This window comes from Oncorhynchus masou, chromosome 12, assembly GCF_036934945.1.
Source record: "Oncorhynchus masou masou isolate Uvic2021 chromosome 12, UVic_Omas_1.1, whole genome shotgun sequence".
Lineage (NCBI taxonomy): Eukaryota > Metazoa > Chordata > Actinopteri > Salmoniformes > Salmonidae > Oncorhynchus > Oncorhynchus masou.
In genome coordinates, this window is record NC_088223.1 from 47,675,810 (window position 1) to 47,702,018 (window position 26,209).

Consider the following 26,209-nt stretch of genomic DNA (forward strand, 5'->3'; position numbering starts at 1 on the left):
GTGACAAGATATGTGGGAGGGAAGTGAAGGTGTTAATCTTTGTAAAAACGAAAGAAAGAACTTTGAGATGATGGCTTGGAATAGAAACATTTATTCATACAGCGATGAATCTAAGGAGAGGTCATTCACAAGAAGTAAAGCATAAAAAAACTGTTAAAGGATCACATGCAGAAGAGTCTTGAATATATGCCAGTCTGGGAGAGAAGAAGGGCGGAAGTTGATTATGCACTTTTTAGTGGTTAGGAAGAGAGGGAGAGCGCGAAAAATGATGAAAAAATGGCCTGCTCTTCAGTGACTCGTCATGTTTCAGATTTCAACTTAAGAGAAAATCAGTAGGTCGAGAGGCTATATTTTGATATCTAATGTTTTTGGATTCGACCCGTTCCCTTCTGGATTTTACTCTTCACATTACTATGGGACTGATGAAACTGAAACCAGTGTGTTATTTGAATGAATCACTGAGTGTTTTCTTGTAGTTGAAAGCACTGGGATGACTTGACTTTTTATGTGGGTGATGTATCTATTTGTGAATTCTGTACAGTTGCTTTTGGAGTGAGTGAGCGTATATTTTTATATTAGTTTTCCTTTTTTTTCTCGTATATAGCTTTTTCCTTTTCCATTTCACGTCAACTACTCCATTTTTTTTCTCCTATATTTGTCATTCAATCATGGTGGCTAATGGTTAATATCCTTCAAGTTTGACATTTTCCTCACAGATAACAGGGTCTTCGTGAGGGTGTTCCTTTACTTAAAAAAAAAAAACTTGATTTCTACTTCCGAAACTGTTCAAGCAATACAATTGGTTACCAATGATGCTCTTTTCCTGATGTTTTGACCTTCTATTTGACTATACCCAGACCAAACCTCCATTTCCGGGCTTTTAGTCAGTTAGAATTATAGGAGCAACTTTACGTCTTTTGTTCACTATTGTTTATCATGGATCTCTATACAACCTCTCAATCTTTCCATCACCCCAGAGTTTCAAACCCACTCACGGAGACCTCTTTCTCTACTACTTTTCCAGGCGTCACTGATGACAGGTGGGTGATATCAATTACAGGAGTAGGTTGCCATTGATATATTCGATAAACACGCTACGCAGTCGAGCAATTTTAATTGTGTTAATTTATACATATTTCAATTAAACGTATGGTTTAGGAGGTTTTTGATGTAATTAGTCCCATTTTCTATCTGAGAAATATATTTTACACTGATACATTAGTGTTTAGGCTTTAAAGTATTTTATGAATTATTTGAATTTACTTTAAGGTAAAGGTCGACTGACCGAAAGCTCAGCTACTATTAAAATGAATTTGCATCTGTCTGGAAGTTTGTGGATAGTTTTTCCTTCTCCAGTTTAGCAATTTCTGACTTAAGTGTGCGGTAGATTCTGCCTATTATCTACAATAATTATTTGAATTAATTATATATGTATTATTTACTTGCATTTATTGGTTTTGTTCGTTATGTATTGTTTAGCATGTCCGGAATGTGCCTGTGACAGAGAGCCATTGTATGTGCCCATGTGGTAGAGAAGCAGAAATGGATGTGCAGAGAATCTCTGTTTTCCCTGTAAAGTTTGTCTACATATTTATCTGATTATATCAAAAGTTTGTTTGAAAAGTTGGATTTTATAACTATGTAGCCTGTATTGACTTTGAGATGGTCAAGAAAATGATGAAATATCCACTTGAAAACTTCTATCTACTTTTTCAGTAAATGTAATGAAATGGAGGCTCTGAAATCGTCACACCACTCTTTCTGGTGTTTTTGGTTTGCAATCCAGCATGTATACTCACCTGTGTTTTGAAAGTGAAGCTATAATGGCTCTTTACTCCAGCATTTTGAAATCAAAATGTTTCATAGGAGGCAACTGTACAGACTGTCACCTTTTTATTTGAGGGTATTGTCATGCATATCTGATTTACCGTTTTAGAAATGAAGGCACTCGGATGGGACTATATACATAGTGCTAAAACAGATATTTATGAAAATCCAACATGCTGGAGTATAGAGCCAAATGTAAAAAAAAATGTAGCTTCACTGTCCAAGTTCATATGAAGGTGGGTGTATGATATCGGTGAAGTGGACATGTAAATGGTTTGTATTCTGTTAATTTGAATCTATAAAAGTATCTTCTCTTAATTTTATGTCACTTTTTTGTAATAATCAGCTCTGGACAGGCCATTTGGGGGCATTCCAGATTATTCATGCCTTTGCAGGTTTCATTGTAGAGAGAGAGAGAGAGCTTACAGATTGCTAAATGTTAGGATCCTGTGGTGCAAAGGTGAGGATCTGCTCCCTGTACCATAAAAACTTGGGCCTTATGTAGACACCAGCCTGTGTTACAGTATTCCTTGGGCGTAAAGCCCCCACTATTAGTGGGCAGTGGTGGAAAAAGTACCCAATTTCCGTACTTTACATTTTCTATTAAGGTATCTTTACTTTTACTCAAGTGAAAGTCACCCAGTAAAATACAACTTGAGAAATTATTTGGTTTAAATATACTTAAGTATCAAAGGTAAATGTAATTGGTAAAATGTACTTAGGTATCAAGAGTACAGGTATAAATATTGTCAAATTCCTTCTATTAAGCAAAGCACACATTTTCTCGTGTTTTTTTTTTTTCATTTACGAATAATAAGGGGCACACTCCAACTCTCAGATATAATTTAAAAACTAAGCATGCGTGTAGCGAGTCCGCCAGATCAGAGGCAGTAGGGGTGACCAGGGATGTTCTCTTGATAAGCTTATGAATTAGACCATTTTCCTGTCCTGCTAAGCATTCAAAATGTCGCGAGTACTTTTGGGTGTCAGGGAAAATGTATGGAGTAAAAAGTACGTAATTTTCTTTAGGAATGTAGTGAAGTAAACGTTGTCAAACATATTCATAGTAAAGTACAGTTACCCCAAAAAACGACCTAAGCAGTACTTTAAAGTATTTTTACTTAAGTACTTTACACCAATGCTCGCGGGTCAACTCCAATGTATCTGGAATGTCAAACTTGTCTGTTTTCCTTGGGAGACTATTTCTGGAACGCACCCATCAACACTTGGTCATACAACATTAAAATATTCCTTTGGTATTTTATTTGAAGTTGACTATAATTTACATCACTAAAATTACATTATAAATATTTCGATCCCCTCGGCGCAGTCTGGATTTGAATTAATTTACTTTTCGTTTGTTGGATTTGACTGGATGACCCATTTGACTCCGCCCATATTACAGGTCAAATTTAGGGGATTCCCCAACGCGTGGAAGAAAAGTATAAACATATTGTGCTGGCAAACTTAACACCCCCGGCAATAACAAATGTGAATTTACATACCGAGTTAGCGAGCTACACTTCAATCAGGAGTTTCGGGGTAATCAGATCGGAGAAGGTAAATTAGTCCACCACCAAATGATCAGAGCAATCTAGTTTCTTGAGAACATTGCTTGGTTTTGTGGTTTATGGGTTTTGTTATACATCATTCAGGTAGCCAATGACTGTGTACTTACTACTTTGATCTACGAGACTGACTTGAATGGGGGTTATCTAGCAAGGGAGATTGTACGTCGGCATTGTTTTATACCTAGTTAACGTTAGATTGTATTGAAATTATGTACGTTTGTTAGCTATTGCATAGTCATCGTGGCAATAACACGGAAGTGAGCCTGTTGCGTATGAAATACAACGTTTTGAACCACACTTGGCATGTTGAGCACTACCATTCTAATTACTACGAGCTCAGCATTTTGATATGTCTTTGCAATTTGTATTTTATCCTGTTTAACGTTAGATAGTAAATACTGTAGCGCTTATTTAATCTCATTCTCATCATATTGCATGTTTCTAATTGCTTGTCTCCTTTCAGCCCCGGTTGGCTTTTCTTCCCTGCGTGCTGCTTTGAGGTGCTAGAGAACAACATCATGGCTGATTTGGCGGAGAACGTGTCTCTTCCCCTCAGCCAGTCTTTCGAGGACCTGTGGAAAATGAATTTGAACCTGATGTTAGAAAAAACCTTCAGTATTACAATTGAATGAATCGGATACTAAAATATGTTTTGTTTCTACCTCACTTTTGTCTCTCCATCCTCAGGGTTATGACCATTGAGTGTAGACATGAGCAAAGCAGCTGTTGCTATCACCATCAGCTCCAAAGTTTTGACAATCTGAACTGTTGAGTTGTGGCATGATCAATGTCTGCATTTGGTTGTTTTAAAGTCTCTCTCTCTCTCTCTCTCATATCAGGGCAGTTCAACCACCTGTAACCGAGTCTTGGGTGGAATATGATAATGTACGTTTCACTGCAGCAAGTTATTTTTCCTTGTGCATGTTATTTCTATGTGCTATTTAGCCAGTTATTTTAATGTTGTCTCAAGTTACAATTTTGTTGTTGCTGGAAACAAATGTTGGTCTCTCCATTGCAGTGCACTATTTACCTAACCATCTTTTTAGGTATTGCTCTGATACCATTTGTTGTATTAAGAAAAACATACTTCTCTTACATGCAGTTCATGATGGAGGCCCCTCTCCAGGTGGAATTTGATCCGAGTCTGTTTGAGGTGTCTGCAACGGAGCCTGCACCCCAGCCCTCCATTTCTACCCTGGACACTGGCTCGCCACCTACCTCCACCGTACCAACCACCTCTGACTACCCCGGGGCCCTGGGGTTCCAGCTACGTTTCCTCCAGTCCAGCACAGCCAAGTCCGTCACTTGCACAGTAAGTCTAAGGGATTTTGACACCCTCACCTATGTATCTAGGGCCTTTCAAATATTTGTATTTGATTTAGATTTTTTCACAAAAATAATAGGTCTTTTTTCCTTAAAGAATTCTGAAAAAATATTCTGTACTGCATGTATGTGGCAAAACAAATGCCCACCTGATTGATAGGCAATTCATCATGATGTTCTTCTGCCAAGTAGGCCTACTTTGCAGTCAACAGTTGATTGAAACATTTTGGCATTCTAACCATTTACACAACACAAACAAGCACATTCCCTAGCCATTACTACTTCAGAAAGTTGCTGGAAATGAGAATCACTGATTCATTATTTTCATGAGTTATGAGAAACTAGTCCAGTTTACCACTGCCTGGTATGACAACTGCTCAGCCTTCGACCGCAAGGCACTACAGAGGGTAGTGCGTACGTCCCAGTTAACCCACTGTTCCTAGGCTGTCATTGTAAATAATAATTTGTTCTTAACTGACGTACCTAGTTAAGCTAAGATAATTGGGGCCAAGCTTCCTGCCATCCAGGACTTCTATACCAGGCGGCAGTGTCAGAGGAAGGCAATACAATTGGCTGCAGCTACCCTAGTCATAGACTGTTCTCTCTGCTACCACATGGCAAGCGGTACCGGAGCGCCAAGTCTATGTCCAAAAGGCTTCTTAACAGCTTTTGAATTGAATTTTTTTTATCTTAAAGCCTTGTTGTTTAAGTGCTTGTAAGTAAGAATTTCACTAAGTTCTACCTGTAGTATTTGGTGCATGTGACACAACATTTTGATTTGATAAATTCCCCGTTTTTGTGGGGGGGGGGGGTTGTCTTTCTGTTACCAATTTGAATGATGCATTTTAATCACTTAATAAATCATAAACCTAAATTGTTATTAGTGGAAACGGTAACAAATTATTTGGTTTTACTTTACGTGTTACTTCTGTGAACTTTCATTGTCCCTCATGAGGGAGGGATTTGAAAATATCTTCAAAATATGGGTTCTTTTTGGTAACAGAATGACAAGACACTAGGCAATATTTCTTAAACCTACAGAAGGCAAAACATTTCAGCAAAACTAAATATAAACATTGATATTAGTTGTCAGGGGTCTTTTCACTTCAACATTGTGTTTATGTATTTCTAAGATCCCTTTTCCATCTGTTTTTACCAGATATCAAAGCCTTCATATGCTTGTTCTGAATTTTTCTGACAGGAAATGTTTGAGAAATTTACATATGCCTTCATTTCTAACAAATATAGAGTCTTAGCTTTCATTTGACACAATTCGACGTGCTCCTATGGACTTCACGTTAGTGCTCATGGGGCTTTTTACATGGAAATGCACCGTAGTTTTTGTCATTTGAGTTGATCATTTTGAATATAACTAACATTCCATTCAACATTGGTCACCAAGGTAGCCCTTTTTTTGTGACACTTAATCGTCCTAGATTCTATTCATACATTTGCAGACGAGTATATAGTCAAACGCATCCAGTTAAGCATCCGTTGAATGGACATAGTAAATTACCTGGGCCACTGCAGAAAGTTAAATAAGGTCCAGTCCTCCTTTATCTGTGCGGTGAAGCAGAAGGTCTCAGAGGAAGAGGGAGCCTTGCCAGAACATGGCAGGATCATCCTTTTCTGTTATTGTCAGTCAATTGCTAGATTTAACCTAAATCTTTGAACAACTTGGCCCATCAACATGTTAGACGAGTCTCATGGTGGCCCTTCTCTATCTAGTCGATTTTTAAGACTGATTCACAAGGCATTGTCCTAAGACACGACGGGTTTGTTTATGATTTCAACAACCCCATCCTTGCTATAAGAGATTTAACCAACACGGCACCTCCCCGCCCTGCGTCCTGTGCTCAGTTTGACTGCCGGTCAGTAAAATGTTCTCTTTTTACACTCTTATTCTTAATTATTAGCACCTTGACACCCAATGTTTTATTCATGTTTTTGGGGATGTGATCATGGTGTTCACATGTTAATGTGGCGGTATACACATATTTATTATTATTTTTATTTCATCTTTAATTAACCAGGTAGGCTAGTTGAGATCAAGTTCTCATTTACAACTGCGACCTGGCCAAGATAAAGCATAGCAGTGTGAACAGACAGCAACACAGAGTTACACATGGAGTAAACAATAAACAAGTCACATGAGGTGTGGGCTTGATATTACAATATCTCATATTGATCTTAGTGTCTTTTTATAATAGTAACTTACCTACTGGTGTTGGAAGTATCTTGTACATAGCATATCGATTATATACTGAACAAAAATATAAACGCAACCGTTTCAAAGATTTTCTTGAGTTACAGATCATAAGGAAATCAGTAAATTTAAATAAATTCATTAGGCCATAATCTATGGATTTCACATGTCTGGAAATACAGATTTGCATCTGGTCACAGATGCATGTTAAAAAAAAAAAAAAAAAAAAAAAAAAAAATTTAAGTAGTGGTGTGGATCAGAAAACCAGTCAGTATCTGGTGTGACCACCATTTGCCTTATGCAGCGCGACATATCTCCTTCATAGTTGCTCAGGTTATTGATTGTGGCTTGTGGAATCTTGTCACGGTATCTCTGTGCATTCAAATTGGCATCGATAAAATGAAATTGTGGTCGTTGTCCGTAGTTTATGCCTGCCTGCCCATACCATAACCCCACTGCCACCATTGCACACACTGTTCACATCGTTAAACTGCTTGCCCACACAACGCCGTAAACGTGGTCTGCGTTTGATGACTGTTGGATGTACTGACAAACTCAATTAAAACAATGTTGGAGGCGGCTTATGGTAGAGAAATTAATATTTTATTCTCTGGCAACCGCTCTAGTGGACATACCTGCAGCCAGCATGCCAATTGTACGCTTCCTCAACTTGGGACATCTATGTGACAACTGCACATTGTTTTGTGACAATTTTGTTCCCAGCACAAGGTGCACCTGCGTAATTGTCATGCTGTTTTAATTAGCTTCTTAATGTGCCACACCGGTCATGATGGATTATCTTGACAAAGAAGAAATTACTGATTTATGCACAACATTTGAGAAACAACCTTTTTGTGCATTCGGAAAACTTTTTTATTTCAGTTCATGAAACATGGAACCAACACTTTACATGTTGCATTTATATTTTTGTTCAGTGTTTAAGAGATTATGGGTTTTTGTGAAATAAAATCTGAAAAAGACTTGAAATGAAAATAAGTTTAATTTGAAATGGTTACATTAGCATAAACGTCTTCTACTTGCAACAATGTTACTGATGTTGGTATTAAACTTGTACAATGTAACTCATTGTTTTCAGGCATTGTAAATGTGATGGGAGCTATATCATTTACTTTATTATGGTAAATTTGCAATGTGGCGGCTAAAAAAACCGTAATATTAATAATGCCTAACATTGTACTGTCGTAAAAACATAATTCTTTCACTGGAATGTTTTAATAAAGCATAGTAAGCATAAGGTTTAAATGGCAATGGCAAAGTTTGCCTGTGAGGACATGTCTTGACTTGCCTCAAAGCAGGGCTGGGGGAGGGGTTTCAGTCCTGGCCATATGAACTGGGGGAGCAGCTTGATCGCTCTACAGAATATTTAAACCTGGACTCATTCATAATCTGAAGAGTATATCAGGAGAGGAGTGATGTTTATTTGGAGGATGCTGGGTTGTCACAGCAGCCTTGAGTTTTAATACAGTTGATAAGAATCAAGAGGACTTTATACAGAAGGTAAAGCGATTGCTCTTTTGTCCAAACTACTTGTAATGGTCAAATTTCCTTCACTAATTAGATCTAAACTAATCAAGTGCTCAGAAATAACTACATTTTCTACTGTCCGACGCTTCAAAGGGGACTTGGAAAGGTTCAGGGCAGAGTCAGACAAGAACAATGGGGAATCGGATTTACTTTGTGAGTTTTGGACATGTATACATGACAGTTTGATTGAACTCACAAAATTATCAGAAAAATAGAAGTTCGTTAGGCCTACTCATCTTGTTGGCTGACAAAGTAAATGTGGACAGTTCTTCCAATATCTTCAATATGCACCTCGGAATCCGAGAATATGCACCTCGGAATTGGATGAGGACACACGCCGTTTGGATCCAGTGACCAAATTTTGTATGGTGAAGTTTGTATGTTGCCATATCTATCACACTGGGATTAGAACAATGCTGACAGGTTAAACAAAGACCTATATATTGTTTTTGATTTAACAAACTCTTTCTCCAGTACTCATCAGACCTGAACAAGTTGTTCTGCCAGTTGGCGAAGACTTGTCCAGTTCAGATCGTGGTGGACCACCCTCCTCCTCCTGGGGCAGTGGTACGAGCCCTGGCCATCTATAAGAAGCTGAGTGACGTGGCTGACGTGGTGAGACGCTGCCCTCACCACCAGAGCACCAGCGAGAACAATGAAGGTACACAACACATCTACTCTTACCCATACTAAAACATGTTAGATTGATCTAGAATGTGCTTTGATGCAGTATAGAGGGTACACACTATAAAGAGTTTAAACATAATTTTATACTTACACTTGTTGCCTACTGAATGAGTAACGCAAATGTTTTGACTGGTAGGATATCCTCAGTGTGTCGCTTAATACTCGTGTGCCTTAGGTCCTGCCCCGCGAGGTCACCTGGTCAGAGTTGAGGGGAACCAGCGATCAGAGTATATGGAGGATGGTAACACTCTGAGACAGAGCGTGCTCGTCCCCTATGAGCCTCCTCAGGTAGGACCCATACACTACTGTTGTGTGTGTTTAGTTGATTGAACGATTGTTTGGTCTGTTGGTCGACCGAGATTTCTTTAGTCAAGCAGTTGCAAATGTCATTTAATTTTTTCGTGGTGCACAAGACACTCGTCTGATTTGCACCTGCCTCTGGACTAATCCCATTGCGGAGGCCACAGGGATGGCACAGTCACTCTAAGACAGGTGTGTCAAATGCATTCAATGGAAGGCCTAGTGTCTGCAGGTTTAAGTTTTTTCCCTTTCAATTAAACCCTAGGCAATCAGGTGTGGGGAGTTCCTGACTAATTAATGAGCCTAATTCATCAATCGAGTGCAAGGGAGGAGCGAAAACCTGCTTACACTCTGCTCTCTGTGGAATGAGTTTGACACCTGTGCTCTAAGACGTGCTACTGAAATTGTAAATGGTTATGTTATATGAGAATAATGGTTCACTAATAAACATTAATTTATAACATGAGCTTTCTCCCGTGATGGATAGCGGTCGCTGTCTGCGGTTCTAGAACTTAATCATCTGTGCTCCGTTTCCTATATGTTGCTTTGTGCAAAATAGTTAAGTAAACCAGCATATTGGTGTTGAGAACGGAGTGAGGAGACGAAAATGCCCCTTGCCTTAATTGTCTAAGATAATTAAGTCGGGGTTCACACGCTCCTAAGTTAAGTCTATAATCAATAGCCTAAAACTGTTAAACGTGCCTGGCTTTATAAATCATCCAAACAGAAATAAGACCGATCCAGATTCTGTTTCCAGTTTGAGTGGGTTTTTTTAATAGACGACTGATTCCATGAGCACCAAGCCTCACGCAACCACAAAATGTTGGATAAAGCATTTTCACAAATTCGCCTATTTTTCTAAATCTATGTAATGTAGCCTACACCTTCACAATAAATCCATGATTTATTTTAGATGGGTCTAAAGAAACATGATATGATGAAAATGTAGTCTATTTCAGAAGAACAAAATAGCGTACTCTGAGTCGTCCTGGTCTGGCTATGCCATATGGCTGTAATACACTAGTTCATTTAACAGACAAGATTTGCTTAGAATTCCATGACATTGTTTTGTTGTATGAAGAATACAATAGAAATAATATTTTCTCCAAACGATTTGAGGGAGTGCACATGTGGCTATTCATTGAGCGGTTAACAAAGATATGTATTCCTATATGCTTAATTTAGTTATTGATGTAAATTTAGTTGTACAAACGTTGGGCTATATGTTTTGATTTTAATGCAATGTAAGGCTGCATGAACTCTGATTTTGAAAAAAGTCACTTGAAAGGCATCAGCTCTGCGCAGGCTGTATACACTTCATCTGTCTCTCATTCACAATTTAAGAAGCAGATTTCCCGGGCAGCATCCCCTTTGTGTGGCCATAATGCACCCTAAAAAAAAATCCATGCCTTTTGTGGCCCTTCTCCCTGAGTGCTGCCTGCAATGAAGCACCTCACTCACACGTCTCTCTATCACACGATCAGGTCTTTCTCACATGCTGCAAGTGAAGACCGACACATCAGGGACTGAACTGCGCACGTCCTTATCCAATTCTGAGTTGCATATTGAAGATATTGGAAGAACCGTCCACATTTATTTTTTGTCAGCCAACAAGATACGTAGGCCTAACGAACAGCAAAAGCACTAGCCTATGCCAATCTACTATCCCCCATAGTACAGAAGTTGACATTCAATTCTGTGCAAAATAAATATGCTAAAAATTGTCTGGGACAGTTAATAGAACCACTAGCATCAAACAACTTTTTTACTCAGCGAGGCTGACGCCACACAGATCAAAAGACGATTAGGCTACTTCATATTATAAGCGCAGCTATGTGCACACGGCAGTAGGCCATAAGCACGAATGTTCCATATATAATTCACAAGTGATAGGCTAGTATTGTCACCCTTCAGACTATTATTGATTTAATCTCGTCTTTACATATACTAAATAATATATGTGAAATTAGTTTTGATTTAGAATGGACCTTTATCGTGCACCTGTCTCGAAGCAGGTGAAAAATACATGTAATCTATGCACTAAACTAGTGAATGGAGGACGCTTTTCCGGTTGTTCATTTTCATGCTAGCCAGGTAGGCTACCCTCCTTTTGTAAATATAAGCAATGTGCTTAATATTAGGAAAGTTAACAAATAAATATAGAAGGCCTAGCCTATAGAAAGCTGATGAAATCCTCCTCTATTTCACCCTGTTTTCTCGCTCCATTGAATAGCCTATAGAAATGTTGCGCAACATGAGCTCATGGGCTCTCATGAAGTGTTTGATTAGGTTTTTGATCACATTTTCATTTATGTTAGAGTGATTAGAGGGACAATAGAGTGCTGAGTACCAGGCAGTTAGCAAGTTTGGTAGGCTACTAATGACCAATAGCAGCATCAGAGCTTGGAGAAGCCTAATTACTGCGACTAAACGGTCATGTGAAATCATGACTCGTGACTGCCAGTGTGGCGGTAATACGGTCACCGCGGCAGCCCTAGTTGACACTCAACTAAAACGTAATACAGTGCAAGCCATTTTTACATGCATTCGAGTTCTGGAGGGGCCGTGCAGATGTGCAAGATCAGGAATAGGCCACCTACCTCTGATTGGTCACTCCAGGAAGCAGCTCGCAGTTTGGCTAGGCTACAGATATTACCTGGGGTTGTTCGGCATGCAAAATAACTTGTAGATCAATGAATGACAACGTAGTTGCATCCATAGGGGAGGCATCAGTTGTTACGAAGGATGAGAGGTATTTTTGGAAGGTAGACAAAAGGTTATGAGCATATATATTTTGTGAACCGATTATTGATAACGTTTTAAGTGATTTTCTGACTGATGCATGCTACATTTGGATCGGTTGCACTTTGTATATTTAACATTTGAACTGGGGACTGATATGCGTATCGGTGAAACGTTACATCCCGTGTGTGTGTACAAAAGTATGTGGCCACCCCTTCAAATGAGTGGATTCTGTTATTTCAGCCACACCCGTTGCTGATAGGTGTATAAAATCGAGCACACCACCATGCAATTGTCATAGACAAACATTGGCAGTAGAATGGCCAGTACTGAACAGCTTAGTGACTTTCAACATGGCATTCATCCTTAAAAGTGACTGAAGTTTGCCAAAAAGCACCTGGAGGATCATCAAGACTCTAGGAAGGATGTTCTATGGACAGATAAGTCAAAGTATAACTTTTTGGACGACACGTGTCCCATTATGCCTGCCAAAAATCAAACACTGCATTATACAGTAAGAACCTTACACCAAAGGTCAACGACTTGCCTTAATAGAATGAACAATTAATTCTGCTCTGTATCAGAGAATTCTACAGGAGACTGTCAGTCCATCCGTCTGTGAGCTGAAGAGCAGCTGGGTCATGCATGATCCAAAACGCACAATCAAGTCGACATGAAAATGGCTAAAAAGCAACACATTTTAAGTTTTGGAATGGCCTAGTCAAAGTCTCCAGACCTAATCCCAATTCAGATGTCGTGGTAGAACTTGAAACGAGCAGTTCATGCTTGCAAACCCACATGTTGCTGAGTTAAAGCAGTTCTGCATGGAAGAGTGGGCCAATATTCCTCCACAGTGACGTGAGCGACTGGTTAACATCGACAGGAAGTGTATGGTTGGAGTCATTGTAGCTAAAGGTGGCACAACCAGTTGCGTGTAAGGGGGCTTCAAAAATATGCAGAAGTAGAGAGGATCAGAGAGGGGGCAAATCCTTTTTCACAGCACTGTATATGTTTTGTATGAGGGAGCGTGTGTTTGGGGGTGTCCATCAGTCACAGCTGTCTCTCTATCTGGTTTCCCAGGTGGGATCAGAGTGTACCACTGTGCTCTACAACTTCATGTGCAACAGCTCCTGTATGGGAGGGATGAATCGCAGACCCATCCTCACCATCATCACCCTGGAGACACAGGAGTGAGTGTCATCTAATAATCCATTTTAGACTGTTGCTCCATTGATTGTCCTTGATTTGTCTTCTCTACCTGCCTGTCTCTCCTCTGCAGGGTTTTGTCTCAGTTCCATTTACATTCAGTCATTGTTGCTTTTCTAATTAGTAAAGTGTATAATTTGACTGAATTAAAATAGAATTGACCCCAACCCTGGTCCTGGGTTGACCCCCGACTAATGTCTTGTCATAGTAAGACAGTGATGGGAACTTCCTCTCCCGTTCTGCAGGGGGCAGCTCCTGGGTCGGCGCTCCTTTGAGGTGCGTGTGTGTGCCTGTCCTGGTCGAGACAGGAAGACAGAGGAGATCAACCTGAAGAAGCAGCAGGAGACAACCCTGGAGACCAAGACCAAGCCTGCCCAGGGAATCAAACGTGGTAATTGATCCTGACAATCTTAAAGCGGTGGTCTTGTGGTTGGGATTAACATAAAATGGCAAAAAGAAAGATGCCAGATCTTTGGACATTGGACTTTAAAGTTGTATGATGGCTGATAAAGGTTGACATTGACCTATGACTCTGAGTGTGAGCAGTTCCTCATCGTTTGTGTTCTTCTAAGCTATGAAGGAGGCCTCCCTGCCTGTCCCTCGGCCTGAGGCCAGTAAGAAGACCAAGTCCTCCCCTGCTGTGAGTGACGATGAGATCTACACTCTTCAGGTAACTGCTCAGAGAACAGACCAATAGGAGTTTGTCTCGTCCCCTTCAGAGATGCCTAGTCACTAGTCTGCTGTTGGATGTTTGTGTATACTGTGTGTAACTGGGCTCATCTGCCCATCCAGATTCGAGGGAAGGAAAAATATGAGATGCTGAAGAAGTTCAATGACAGTCTTGAACTGAGTGAGCTGGTGCCTGTTGCCGACGCTGACAAATACCGTCAGAAACGGTGAGTTCACTCACTTCTCTGACACACATCCTCCCGCTCTCTTTCCCTTATGCTACATTACAATTATCCCTTTTGTGCATTTGGCTCTCGTGTGTGTGTGTGTGTGTGTGGGTCGTTTCCTTTCCGAGTCTTATTCAAATGAAACATTAAAATCCCCTACAGCCTCACTAAGAGAGTTGCCAAACGGGACTTCGGAGTGGGGCCAAAGAAAGGGAAGAAACTACTGGTGAAGGAGGAGAAGAGCGACTCTGACTGAGAAGGAGAGCGAGTCGTTCCATGTCATTTCAGCAAGCCATGACACCCACCATCTGATTGTTCTGACATTGTTTTTGTCATTAGAAACAGGTAAGATTGGAATTCCTAAAACATTTTGTTGATATGTACATTTTATCTTGGAGAAATTAAGCTTATTGATTGCACCCAAGTTGGCCATTTTTTAATTGATAGGATTCAGATAATATTTAAGAAATGTATAGTACCCAACATCTGATTTGGCTAAAACCTCTTCTTACCAATGAGTAAGACATGGTGAATCCCAAAATAAATGTCAAACACCACCTAAATATCAAACGCCCACCCCCAACATCCAGTATACAGTTTCAGTTCTGTTTGACAAGTAGTATGGAGCTCTATATTGTGTTATCTGAATCCTATTAAAATTGTCAATTTGGGTGCAATCAATTAACTTAATTTCTCAGATTAAATTATATTTCAACAAAATGTTTCAGGAATGCTAATCATATCTGTTACCAACTACAGAATTGATTTCAGAACAATCTGAGATGGTGAGTGTTAATTCTCTTTCTTGTGCTTTTTGAGGTGGAACGACCAGAGAGAGAGAATTAACCCATTATGCTTAGTTTCTGTTCTGCCAAGTAACCTTCCTTTCTATTGATTGAGGGAATGCAAGTACGGTTGAACTGTTGATGCTTGCAGCTTACTAGCCTTATGTTAGCAAGCTGTTTTAGGTCTCGGTTATTATTCTGTCATGCTTGTGCGCACCAAAGCTGCCCATATCAGTTGGTTGGTGGCCCATGCAGATCCTGAATCCCTGTTCTATAGTTTTACTCACTCTCAGAGGACAATGAACTCCTGTCCTGTGAGACTGTCTTGCTTTTTGTAGAATTGTGAAATTATCTACTTTTCTATATAGTATGTGCATTTCTCTGCACTGTACATTTAGCTAACAACCTTGCATGGCCATCACTCAGTCATTTTTGCATATGAAAGAAAAGTATGTATTAGAGTACAGGGGCCTGACTGTGGTTCATAACTGATGATGTTTAGTTAGCAAGGCCTATTGATAAGATCCTTACTTGAATAATGGTGAACATCTGAACATCTACCTCCCTAGTCATTTTATATTGTGAACTGTAAAGTTGAGTATTTTTGTCCTGCCACTGCCTATACATGCCTAGCTCAACATGTCTGTTCTGCGAAACCCCTTTTTACCATGATGTATGCTTTGGTAGTGTCTTAAGACAGCCTTACTGGAAGAGTAGCTGATTTGGTCCTGTGTGCCCAGAATAAGTTTGGAGTAGAGAACCTTCTACTGTTCTGCCAAATAGATTCCCCTCACTGGTAGATGCTTGCTGTTTTCAGAACAGGAGTTTGTAAGACACTGCAGAAATCTAATTTTTAAAAAGTGTTAATTGCAGCCTTAGGTGGATATTTTTTAAGGTCCAATTATTGATTCTTAACTTTTTTGTAATTTTTGTATCCTAAAATGTTTTTGTACCCTTTTTAATTTTTGTTAAGAGGAAGTGTATACACACCAGAATATCTACCAAACAAATGCTTTATTACACTGCAACAGAAATACATGGTCTTGTTCATAAAATTATTAAAGAAAAAAAAGACTTTTCATTGTTTGGCTTTGTGTGATTTATTGTATATACAGATTATATGTATTAGTAAGTGTGACAGCATGCATGGAATGTAAAAGCATCGGCAATACATTTCACACAGAAGTAATTGGTCCAAGCTTGATCAATTTTAGTTCATATTGATGGCTATTAAACCAACTGAAATTCTGTTCATTCCTCATATATATTGTGTGTACAAAAATTAAGTGTTGGTCCCATGTTTCATGAGCTGAAATACAAGATCCCAGAAATGTTCCATATGCACAAAAAGCTTATTTTGTGCAAGAACTTGGTAACATCCCTGTTAGTGAGCATTTTATCCTTTGTCAACATAATCCAAAACACCTGACAGGTGTGGCATATCAAGAAGCTGATTTAAACAGCATGATCATCGCAGCAACTCCCGTACGAACTCGAGAGAGAGAGAGGCAAAGGTTGAGAGCCATGCATCCTCCGTAACACGAACCGCCAAGCCGCACTGCTTCTTGACAAAGTGCTCGCTTAAGAAGCCAGCCGCACCAATGTGTCAGAGGAAACACCGTACACCTAGTGACTGTCAGCGTGCATGCGCCCGGCCTGCCCCAGGAGTTGCTAGAGCGCGATGGAGACAAGGACATCCCTGCTGGCCTAACCCGGACGATGCTGGGCCAATTGTGTGCTGCATCTTGGGACTTGGGTGCCGGCTGCGGCACAGCCCGATATTGAACCCGGATCTGTAGTGACGACGCTAGCACTGCGATGCAGTGCCTTAGACTGCTGCGCCACTTGGGAGGCTCGGAAAATCTCATTCTGATTGGCTGGGCCTAGCTCCCCCATGGCTGCGCCCCTGCATCCATAGATTAGGGCCAAATTTATTTATTTAAATGGATTGATTTCCATATGTGAACTGTAACTCAGCAAAATCTTTGAAATAGTTGCATGTTGTGTTTATTTTTGTTCAGTAGAGATACTAAATATATACTTCAGAGATACTTCATAGATAATAGATACTAGATGTATCATCCATGGAGGCAATAGGAGGGCTCTTAACAGATATTTTGAGGTCACGGTTCCAGGATCAATGTTGCTGTACACCATAGGGTTGTTTCCCTCACACTGATTAAGCCTAAACCTGAGAATCTACATTGAGTTAGTTTTTTAGTCCGGTGCGAGCAGGAACTGCCCCTATGATGGGTAGAGGGTAGGCTCTTCTGACACACATGAGTTTGAGGTTCTAAGATTAGGTAGGGGGGGGGGGGGGTCTAGTCGACATCTGTGACATACTTCGGCGATGAGATGGTGATAAGGGTGCGTCCATCCAGTGGAGCAAACAGAGGATACAGCTTCTCCTTGAAGTTATCTGTGAATGTATAGATGTGTGCCCGGGTCTCCGCATTGTAGAAGGAGATTTGACCCTCCTCGTAGTCCAGGAAGATGCCCACCTTGCGGGGCAGCATCTCCATGGGCAAGGAGGTCTCGGTCTTGGTGCAGGCGTAGAACTGCCTCGTGCTGCGCCACAGGGCCCAGTAGCCTTCTGCGGGGGTCATAGGGAAGCGACCGTGGCGTTTGGACGTGGCGGTGGTCAGACCGACCCTCCAGTATCCGTTGTTGGCCAGGGTAACCTCCCAGTAGTGACGTCCAGAGGACAGGCCCTCCCAGCCCAGGACGCAGGGCCAGCAGTCATAGCGCTGTGTGCTGAAGGCCGCCTCTGTCGTGCAGTGAGCCTCCTGGACCTTCTTATGGTCGTCTGAGAGCAGCAGCCATGGGTGGTTGGTCATAGGGTCCAAGTTAATGTCAACTATGTAGGAGGACAACATGAGAGGAGAGGTTTTAAGTGTAGTTTCAGGGCAATAGAGGACCCACAATTGAAATGATTTGTGCAAACCTTTTTTTCTATTATTCTCTGTTATTTTGAAAGCACTGTGTCCACCTGTGTGTCTGTAATTGCGTTAAAATAAAATAAAATCTAATCAAATCTGTCCATCGAAATACATTTTCATGTCACTCTACTGCAGGGTTTCCCAACTCCGGTCCTCGAGTACCTCCAACAGCACACATTTTTGTTGTAGCCACAGACAAAAACACCTTATTCAACTTGTCAAGGGCTTGATTATTAGTTGACAAGTAGAATCAGGTGTGCTTTTCCGGGGCCACAACAAAAATATACATTGTTGTGGGAGTGCCTGAGTTGGTAAAACACTGTACTGAATTATGAAATGCAGCAAATGAAGCATAATTACCCGAAGCACTGCAGATCCAGTTCCACACTGAGTTTGGGATGTACTTAGGTGTTTCTGTCAATTCAGGAGAAGAAGACGTTAAGATACCTCAATAACATTCAAATATAAAAAATACATTTTCAAACATTCACAGCCAGAAAACAGAGATTTGAATGTTAGGGGGAGGGGGGGGGGGCATACCTGTTTTCCAGGTGCGTTGTTTCGTAGCCAGCCATAGCTGGGGAATAATACCCTATAGGAGAAGCAAAGAGAAGGGTTGCGTCAGAATCAGGGGCAATGCCAGTGGATGTGGATGATCGAGAAAGAGAGCAGCGGCTAGAGGGCATGAACAGGAGTAATAAAGGAGGGCACTTTGATACCAATGGGAAGTTCTAGAGGGTAGTATTTCATTCCAAAACTGTTGACTCAACTGTCGGTAATAGAAAGGTCAGCATGAAGTATTGCTGATGATTTGTCTGATCTGATAACGATTTATATTGGCTGGCCTATAGCCCCTTTGATTAGGCGGCTTGCCTTATCACTGCTTGCGTATATGAACTTTATCTGGAGCTGTCCTCCCCTTTTGATTGACAAAATGTTATCCTAGGACAATATTCTAGGCGAATCGAAACCTAACTCAAATGGTGTGTTTTGCACCTGAAAAAGGTAAATAGTACCAATCATAGCTTGAAATAGTAAAGATATTTAATAAGGCTGGATCCTACAAAGTTTGAGAGAAATGTGTGGGTGGCAGGGTTATGGTTAGGGTTGAACTAGCATGTGGACATTAAGCTAGGGTTTGGTTTCGGGTCAGGATTGAACATAGGGTTAGGGCTGTGTGCCTCACCGTGCTGCTGTCCTGTTCCTTCAGGAGAGACCAGGTGATGAACTCCAGGAAGGGGAGGAGAGTCACCAGCTTCTTCTTATTCAACTCCAGCCGTCTCAGCATCTGGGTCAGCTCATCCCTCATCAGACCACATCTCTGAATGGACACAAACAGTGCAGGGTTCATTAATTAATTAGATCTTACTGAGACTGACTCTGACCCTAGATCAGGCAACCTCTACCTACACCAATGATATGTGTCAATCGGAAATGTTGGCTATGGCTGGCAAAAACACACACACCTCTGTGACACTCTGCAGCTCCTTAGCCCATTCCATGATCCTCTGCTCTGCCTGTGTGGAGGGTTCAGGATCCTCCCTGTTCTTCTCCAGGTCAATGAGGTCACCTCTCTCCTGTATCCAGGAACTCTGTGGGACAGAGTAAAACATATGAAGTATAGCCAATTATTGTGTTTGTGTCAGTGTCTCATAAATGAAATAAATAATTGTTATGAGTAAGATTAATGGATGCTCAATTGATCATCCTGGTTTGATTTATTCACATCGTAGTAAAGTATAGGAGATCACTCCCCCCCTACTCTTTTTCTGTCATGTCCAAGTCAATCCCATCCATATTTTACAGTATGAATATGCAAGTAGCTCGAGATGAGATTTGTGAGAATATTGTTAGTAACCCACTCACTGTGTCCACTCTCTTCAACTCCTCTGCCCATTGGAGGATGAGTTTACGACACTGTTCCAGACTCTGTTCGCTCTGCTGGTCCACTCTGACATTCTTACTGTGCTGCAGAACAACACACAACATCAAGTTGACTTACACAGCACTGTAATTTACACTCAAATACTATTTGAGCGTTTCCTCTAGCCTGCCTAGAGTCGAGATGGGTGGTGTTTACAGTTGTGTGACTGCTCTATTGGTCCATTAAGTCAGGCACGCTCAATCAAGCACAGATAAAGTATTTAAATTATTTCAAATAGTATTTGAAGCAAGGTTTGCAAGACGTTCTGTAATTTGCCCCAAAGATTCTTCCCATTCATAAGTCAGCCCACCATCCTGTCCCAAATGAGCTGATGTAGCATCTCCCCCACCAAATTTAGATCCAGTATCTGGTAAGTTCTTTCATAAGAATTATAAAGTTTTTTTATCAACCACAGTGATCCATGGATTTATGGCATACAGTCTCCCTGAGCAACGTTTATGAAAGTCCCATAAAACAACCACAGTGAAGGCTCTATTTCCTTGTCAAGGGCCATTCTGGATTACTACGACTCAGGATAAAGGTTAAGATAAAGGGCGATCCATTTAATCAGTTGGTTTTGGGGGATTTTGTACTTCGACATCTCCTTGTCCCAGATTCAAATCTCGTCGTAGTTTTTCATTAAGGGGACATATGACCTTCTATAATCTACATGCCGTACTGACATACAGTGCATACACTGTAGATAGAATATAATGCATAATATTTAGCTCAAATGTTCAAATCCAAAACAAAGCATGGTTTCCTTTAGTGATTTCATTTAGTGAGTTCATTTAGTTTCTTCAAATGATGTGAAGTGATTTACTATCCATAAGCAGACAACGAAAGAACTCAGGAACCAGGAAACCATAATGACAAATCCATAACCAGGAAATTCATTTTCTAACAGCATGAAATAAACTCCATTATTAAGCCATAAAAAACTAAGACATCAAGCTGAGTTGTCTCATTTTAGTCAGAACGGGACTCAATAGAATTTGACGTGTGTTTCAATTGAATCTGCTCAGCAACCACAAAGCTTTCAAAAAGTACATTTAAAACAGAAATTAATTTACACTCTTTTTGCTTCATTTACTCAGTATATTTAAGCAATAAGGCCTGAGGAGGTGTGGTATATGGCCAATACATCACAGCTAAGGGCTGTTCTTATGCACAACCCAACGCGGAGTGCCTGGATACAGCCCTTAGCTGTGGTATATTGGCCATATATCACAAACCCCAGAGGTGCCTTATTGATATTATAAACTGGTTACCAACGTAATTAGAGCAGTAAAAATAAACGTTTTGTCATACCCATGGTATACGGTCTAATATACCACGGTTGTCAGCCAATCAACATTCATGGCTCGAACCATCCAGTTTATAAAAGTTGTTATACATACCAGTATACCGTGTGTATACCTTGGGGTTACTGATGATTTCATCTGTCAATCTACATTACCCTACAACAGAATGCCGGCTCCCATACAGTGTTTCAGTACTCCTACACATACGAATTAAGACCGATCAAGAACTATACAAATATACATACAACAAAGGATTTGGGCCCAACTTGGGAACCCGTCCCTAAGTCTCAGGCCTACCTAACCAAACCTTATACAGTAAGGCCCAGCCCAGACAGATCTTCTGTCTCAGGCCTACCTTGTAGACCCTAAATATTTAGTCTCAGGCCTACCTTGCAGACGACCTCCACCTGTTGTTTCCACTGTGTGATGAATCTAACACAGTCCTGCAGGCTACGCAGGTCCTTTAGGCCCTATAAGGAAAGAGATTGAAAAAAGAAAATCAAGCTGTCAATTCACTGTCTCTCACTTTCACTGCCATTATCCATATAATTTATTCTCAATCCTCCCTCTTTCTCTCTCCCTCTCTCTGACTGTAATGTACATCCTGTACCTTTTGTCTGGATGTTTTGCTGCTCAATTGTAGTTTAGGTGCCGAGTTGTAAGTCTGTAAGTCTTCTGGCAGTTCCCATCGTACTGCCCCGATCGAGCTGTTCTGCGTTGCACTCTCCTCGACATCGTCGAATTCTGACACACACGCACACAAAACCAAACTTTGTCAATTGATTACACACATTTTACATGGGTTAAAATGAAATCTGTCTGATAAGGAATTTTTTCTTATGTGCATATGCAGCTACTGGGGCTTACAGGCATGGTTGCATATCATATAGAGGCCTCATATGAAGTCTGTCACAATGCTGAATCAGCAATAGTAAACAACTTACTGATCTTCTTCTCTTTGAGAATACTCTTCTTGAGAATACTCATTTTTTGGATGTTTTTAGAGCCACTTTAGTGCTTTTTTAAATGCTATTGGTGTAGAATCTGAAACAACATTCACATAGTAGGCCTTAGTACTCTCTTCAACACAAACATAGTTGCCTGCCTGATCAGTTTGGCAGTGCGTGTGCGAATTGGTATTTTCTTTTATCACTGAGCTATCAAATAATAGCACAAATCAATATGCAAACCTGCGGCAATTAAAGTCACATATCCTATCGATCCGTATAACTATCATCCATGCAAAAGGAACAGGACATGCTGTTGGTTATCATTGCGAAATAAAGAAAACTTTACTATAACTGTATGAAATGATAATAATCACATGGACTCACCTCGCAAAGAAAAAAATGTCACACAAGACTGATTGAAAGATAACCAAAACAAGTCCAACTTCATCGAGCATGTTTAAATTGACACTAATTAAATGGAGAGGTAATCATAATAATTGATATAAGCAGTGCACATATATATAACTGATAAAAACCTCTTACCCTGTGAGGGTCCTGGCCTAGAAGCGAAAGACACAGAGACCAGGTTGTGTTCCGTCTGCTACGGTGAGAGAGAGCTAAAATACCAAAAGCCTCTGGTACAGAGAGACTTGAGTCTCCCAGACAGTCACGCTGCTATCAGCTCGACCTTTGGTCCTTTTTATGGATTCCCAATCCCAGCAGATCGAGCCTTCATCAGATCAAAATCACGCACCATATCTTTACTATCTACCTGAATGTAGAGATGCTCTTTTTTTTACTGCATATGATTTAACATAACGACAGAGAAAGAAAGTCAATGAACTTTGTTAGACAAATCAAATCTACTAAATTAAAATACACCACAGATTTTGGTACTCGATTTATATGCACTACCGGTCAAAAGTTTAGAACACCTACTCATTCAAAGGTTTTTCTTTATTTTTTTAAAACTATTTTATACATCATAGAATAATAGTGAAGACATCAAAACTATGAAATAACACAAATGGACTCATGTAGTAACCCAAAAATGCTAAACAAATCCAAATGTATTTGATATTTGATATTCTTCAAATAGCCACCCTTTGCCTTGATGACAGCTTTGCACACGCTTAGCATTCTCTCAACCAGCTTCACCTGGAGTGCTTTTCCAACAGTCTTGAAGGAGTTCCCACATATGCTGAGCACTTGTTGGCTGCTTTTCCTTCACTCTGCGGCCCAACTCATCCCAAACCATCTCAATTTGGTTGAGGTCAGGGGATTGTGGAACCCAGGTCATGTGGTGCAGCACTCCATCACTCCCCTTCTTGCTAAAATAGCCCTTACACAGCCTGGAGGTGTGTTGGGTCATTGTCCTGTTGAAATCAAATGATAGTCCCACTAAGCCCAAACCAAATGGGATGGCATATCACTGCAGAATGCTGTGGTAACCATGCTGGATAAGTGTGCCTTGAATTCTAAATAAATCACAGACAGTGTCACCAGCAAAGCACCCCCACATCATAACACTTCCTCCATGCTTTACGGTGGGAAATACACATGTGGAGATCATCTGTTCACCCACACCACGTCTCACAAAGACATGGCGGTTGGAACCAAAAATCTCCAATTTGGAAACTAGACCAAAGGACAAATTTCCACCAGCCTAATGTCCATTGCTCGTGTTTCTTGGTCCAAGTAAGTCTCTTCTTATTATTGGTGTCCTTTAGCAGTAGTTTTCTTCCAGCAAAATCGATGAAGGCCTGATTCACACAGTCTCCTCTGAACAGTTGATGTTGAGATCTGTCTGTTACTTGAACTTTGTGAAGCATTTATTTGAGCAGCAATTTCTGAGGCTGGTAATTCTAATGAACTTATCCTCTGCAATAGAGGTAACTCTGGGTCTTCCATTCCTGTGGCGGTCATCATGACAGTTTCACCCTAGCGCTTGATGGTTTTGCAAATGCACTTGAAGCAATTTTCAAAGTTCTTCAAATGTTCCTTATTGACTGACCTTCATGTCTTAAAGTAATGATGGACTGTCTTTTCTCTTTGCTTATTTGAGCGGTTGTTGCCATAATATGTACTTGGTCTTTTACCACCTACACCTTGTCACAACAAAATGTGTAAAAAGTCTAGGGGTGTGACTACTTTCTGAAGGCAATGTATACTGAACAAAAATATAAATGCAACATTATACGAAATGCTTCAGTCTGGTTTTAGACCCCATCATAGCACTGAGACGGCACTTGTGAAGGTGGTAAATGACATTTTAATGGCATCGGACCGAGGCTCTGCATCTGTCCTCATGCTCCTAGACCTTAGTGCTGCTTTTGATACCATCGATCACCACATTCTTTTGGAGAGATTGGAAACCCAAATTGGTCTACACGGACAAGTTCTGGCCTGGTTTAGATATTATCTGTCAGAAAGATATCAGTTTGTCTCTGTGAATGGTTTGTCCTCTGACAAATCAACTGTAAATTTCGGTGTTCCTCAAGGTTCCGTTTTAGGACCACTATTGTTTTCACTATATATTTTACCTCTTGGGGATGTTATTCGAAAACATAATGTTAACTTTCACTGCTATGCGGATGACACACAGCTGTACATTTCAATGAAACATGGTGAAGCCCCAAAATTGCCCTTGCTAGAAGCATGTGTTTCAGACATAAGGAAGTGGAAGGCTGCAAACTTTCTACTTTTAAACTCGGACAAAACAGAGATGCTTGTTCTAGGTCCCAAGAAACAAAGAGATCTTCTGTTGAATCTGACAATTAATCTTAATGGTTGTACAGTCGTCTCAAATAAAACTGTGAAGGACCTTGGCGTTAATCTGGACCTTGATCTCTCTTTTGAAGAACATATCAAGACCATTTCAAGGACAGCTTTCTTCCATCTACGTAACATTGCAAAAATCAGAAACTTTCTGTCCAAAAAAGATGCAGAAAAATTAATCCATGCTTTTGTCACTTCTAGGTTAGACGACTGCAATGCTCTACTTTCCGGCTACCCGGATAAAGCACTAAATAAACTTCTGTTGGTGCTAAATACGGCTGCTAGAATCCTGACTAGAACCAAAAAATTTGATCATATTACTCCAGTGCTAGCCTCTCTACACTGGCTTCCTGTCAAAGTAAGGGCTGATTTCAAGGTTTTACTGCTAACCTACAAAGCATTACATGGGCTTGCTCCTACCTATCTCTCTGATTTGGTCCTGCCGTACATACCTACACGTATGCTACGGTCACAAGACGCAGGCCTCCTAATTGTCCCTAGAATTTCTAAGCAAACCGCTGGAGGCAGGACTTTCTCCTATAGAGCTCCATTTTTATGGAACGGTCTGCCTACCCATGTCAGAGACGCAAACTCCGTCTCAACCTTTAAGTCTTTACTGAAGACTCATCTCTTCAGTGGGTCATATGATTGAGTGTAGTCTGGCCCAGGTGTGGGAAGGTGAACGGAAAGGCTCTGGAGCAACGAACCGCCCTTGCTGTCTCTGCCTGGCCGGTTCCCCTCTTTCCACTGGGATTCTCTGCCTCTAACCCTATTACAGGGGCTGAGTCACTGAGTTACTTGGGGCTCTCTCATGCCGTCCCTGGAAGGGGTGCGTCACCTGAGTGGGTTGATTCACTGATGTGGTCATCCTGTCTGGGTTGGCGCCCCCCCCCTTGGGTTGTGCCATGGCGGAGATCTTTGTGGGCTCTACTCAGCCTTGTCTCAGGATGGTAAGTTGGTGGTTGAAGATGTCCCTCTAGTGGTGTGGGGGCTGTGCTTTGGCAAAGTGGGTGGGGTTATATCCTTCCTGTTTGGCCCTGTCCGGGGGTGTCCTCGGATGGGGCCACAGTGTCTCCTGACCCCTCCTGTCTCAGCCTCCAGTATTTATGCTGCAGTAGTTTATGTGTCGGGGGGCTAGGGTCAGTTTGTTATATCTGGAGTACTTCTCCTGTCCTATTCGGTGTCCTGTGTGAATCTAAGTGTGCGTTATCTAATTCTCTCCTTCT

At 40.9% G+C, this 26,209-nt stretch overlaps 2 protein-coding genes across 4 annotated transcripts; one reads left to right on the forward strand and one right to left on the reverse strand.

Moving 5' to 3' along the window:
* The first annotated feature begins 70 nt into the window (after positions 1–70).
* On the forward strand, positions 71–16,169 carry tp53 (tumor protein p53). Of its 3 annotated transcripts, XM_064980819.1 has the most exons (12): positions 71–332; positions 978–1,040; positions 3,862–3,996; positions 4,238–4,283; positions 4,501–4,710; positions 8,947–9,133; positions 9,335–9,447; positions 13,282–13,391; positions 13,653–13,798; positions 13,980–14,077; positions 14,200–14,303; positions 14,466–16,169. In XM_064980819.1, exons 1-12 carry the CDS (start codon positions 277–279, stop codon positions 14,557–14,559), a joined length of 1,362 nt encoding a protein of 453 aa, XP_064836891.1. In that variant the 5' UTR covers positions 71–276; the 3' UTR covers positions 14,560–16,169. The 3 variants fall into 3 exon arrangements, with proteins under 3 accessions (XP_064836891.1, XP_064836892.1, XP_064836893.1); XM_064980820.1 differs by lacking the exon at positions 3,862–3,996 and having other exon boundaries at positions 72–332; XM_064980821.1 differs by lacking the exons at positions 71–332; positions 978–1,040 and adding an exon at positions 3,129–3,387.
* Positions 16,086–22,856, reverse strand: LOC135550216 (E3 ubiquitin-protein ligase TRIM39-like). The gene is made up of 10 exons (XM_064980822.1): positions 22,749–22,856; positions 22,200–22,299; positions 21,866–21,999; positions 21,645–21,725; positions 19,894–19,995; positions 19,494–19,619; positions 19,214–19,348; positions 18,568–18,619; positions 18,388–18,441; positions 16,086–17,945 (listed from the first exon to the last, which is right to left on the reverse strand). Exons 2-10 carry the CDS (start codon positions 22,240–22,242, stop codon positions 17,410–17,412), a joined length of 1,263 nt encoding a protein of 420 aa, XP_064836894.1. The 5' UTR covers positions 22,243–22,299; positions 22,749–22,856; the 3' UTR covers positions 16,086–17,409.
* Between the last annotated feature and the right edge of the window lie 3,353 nt (positions 22,857–26,209).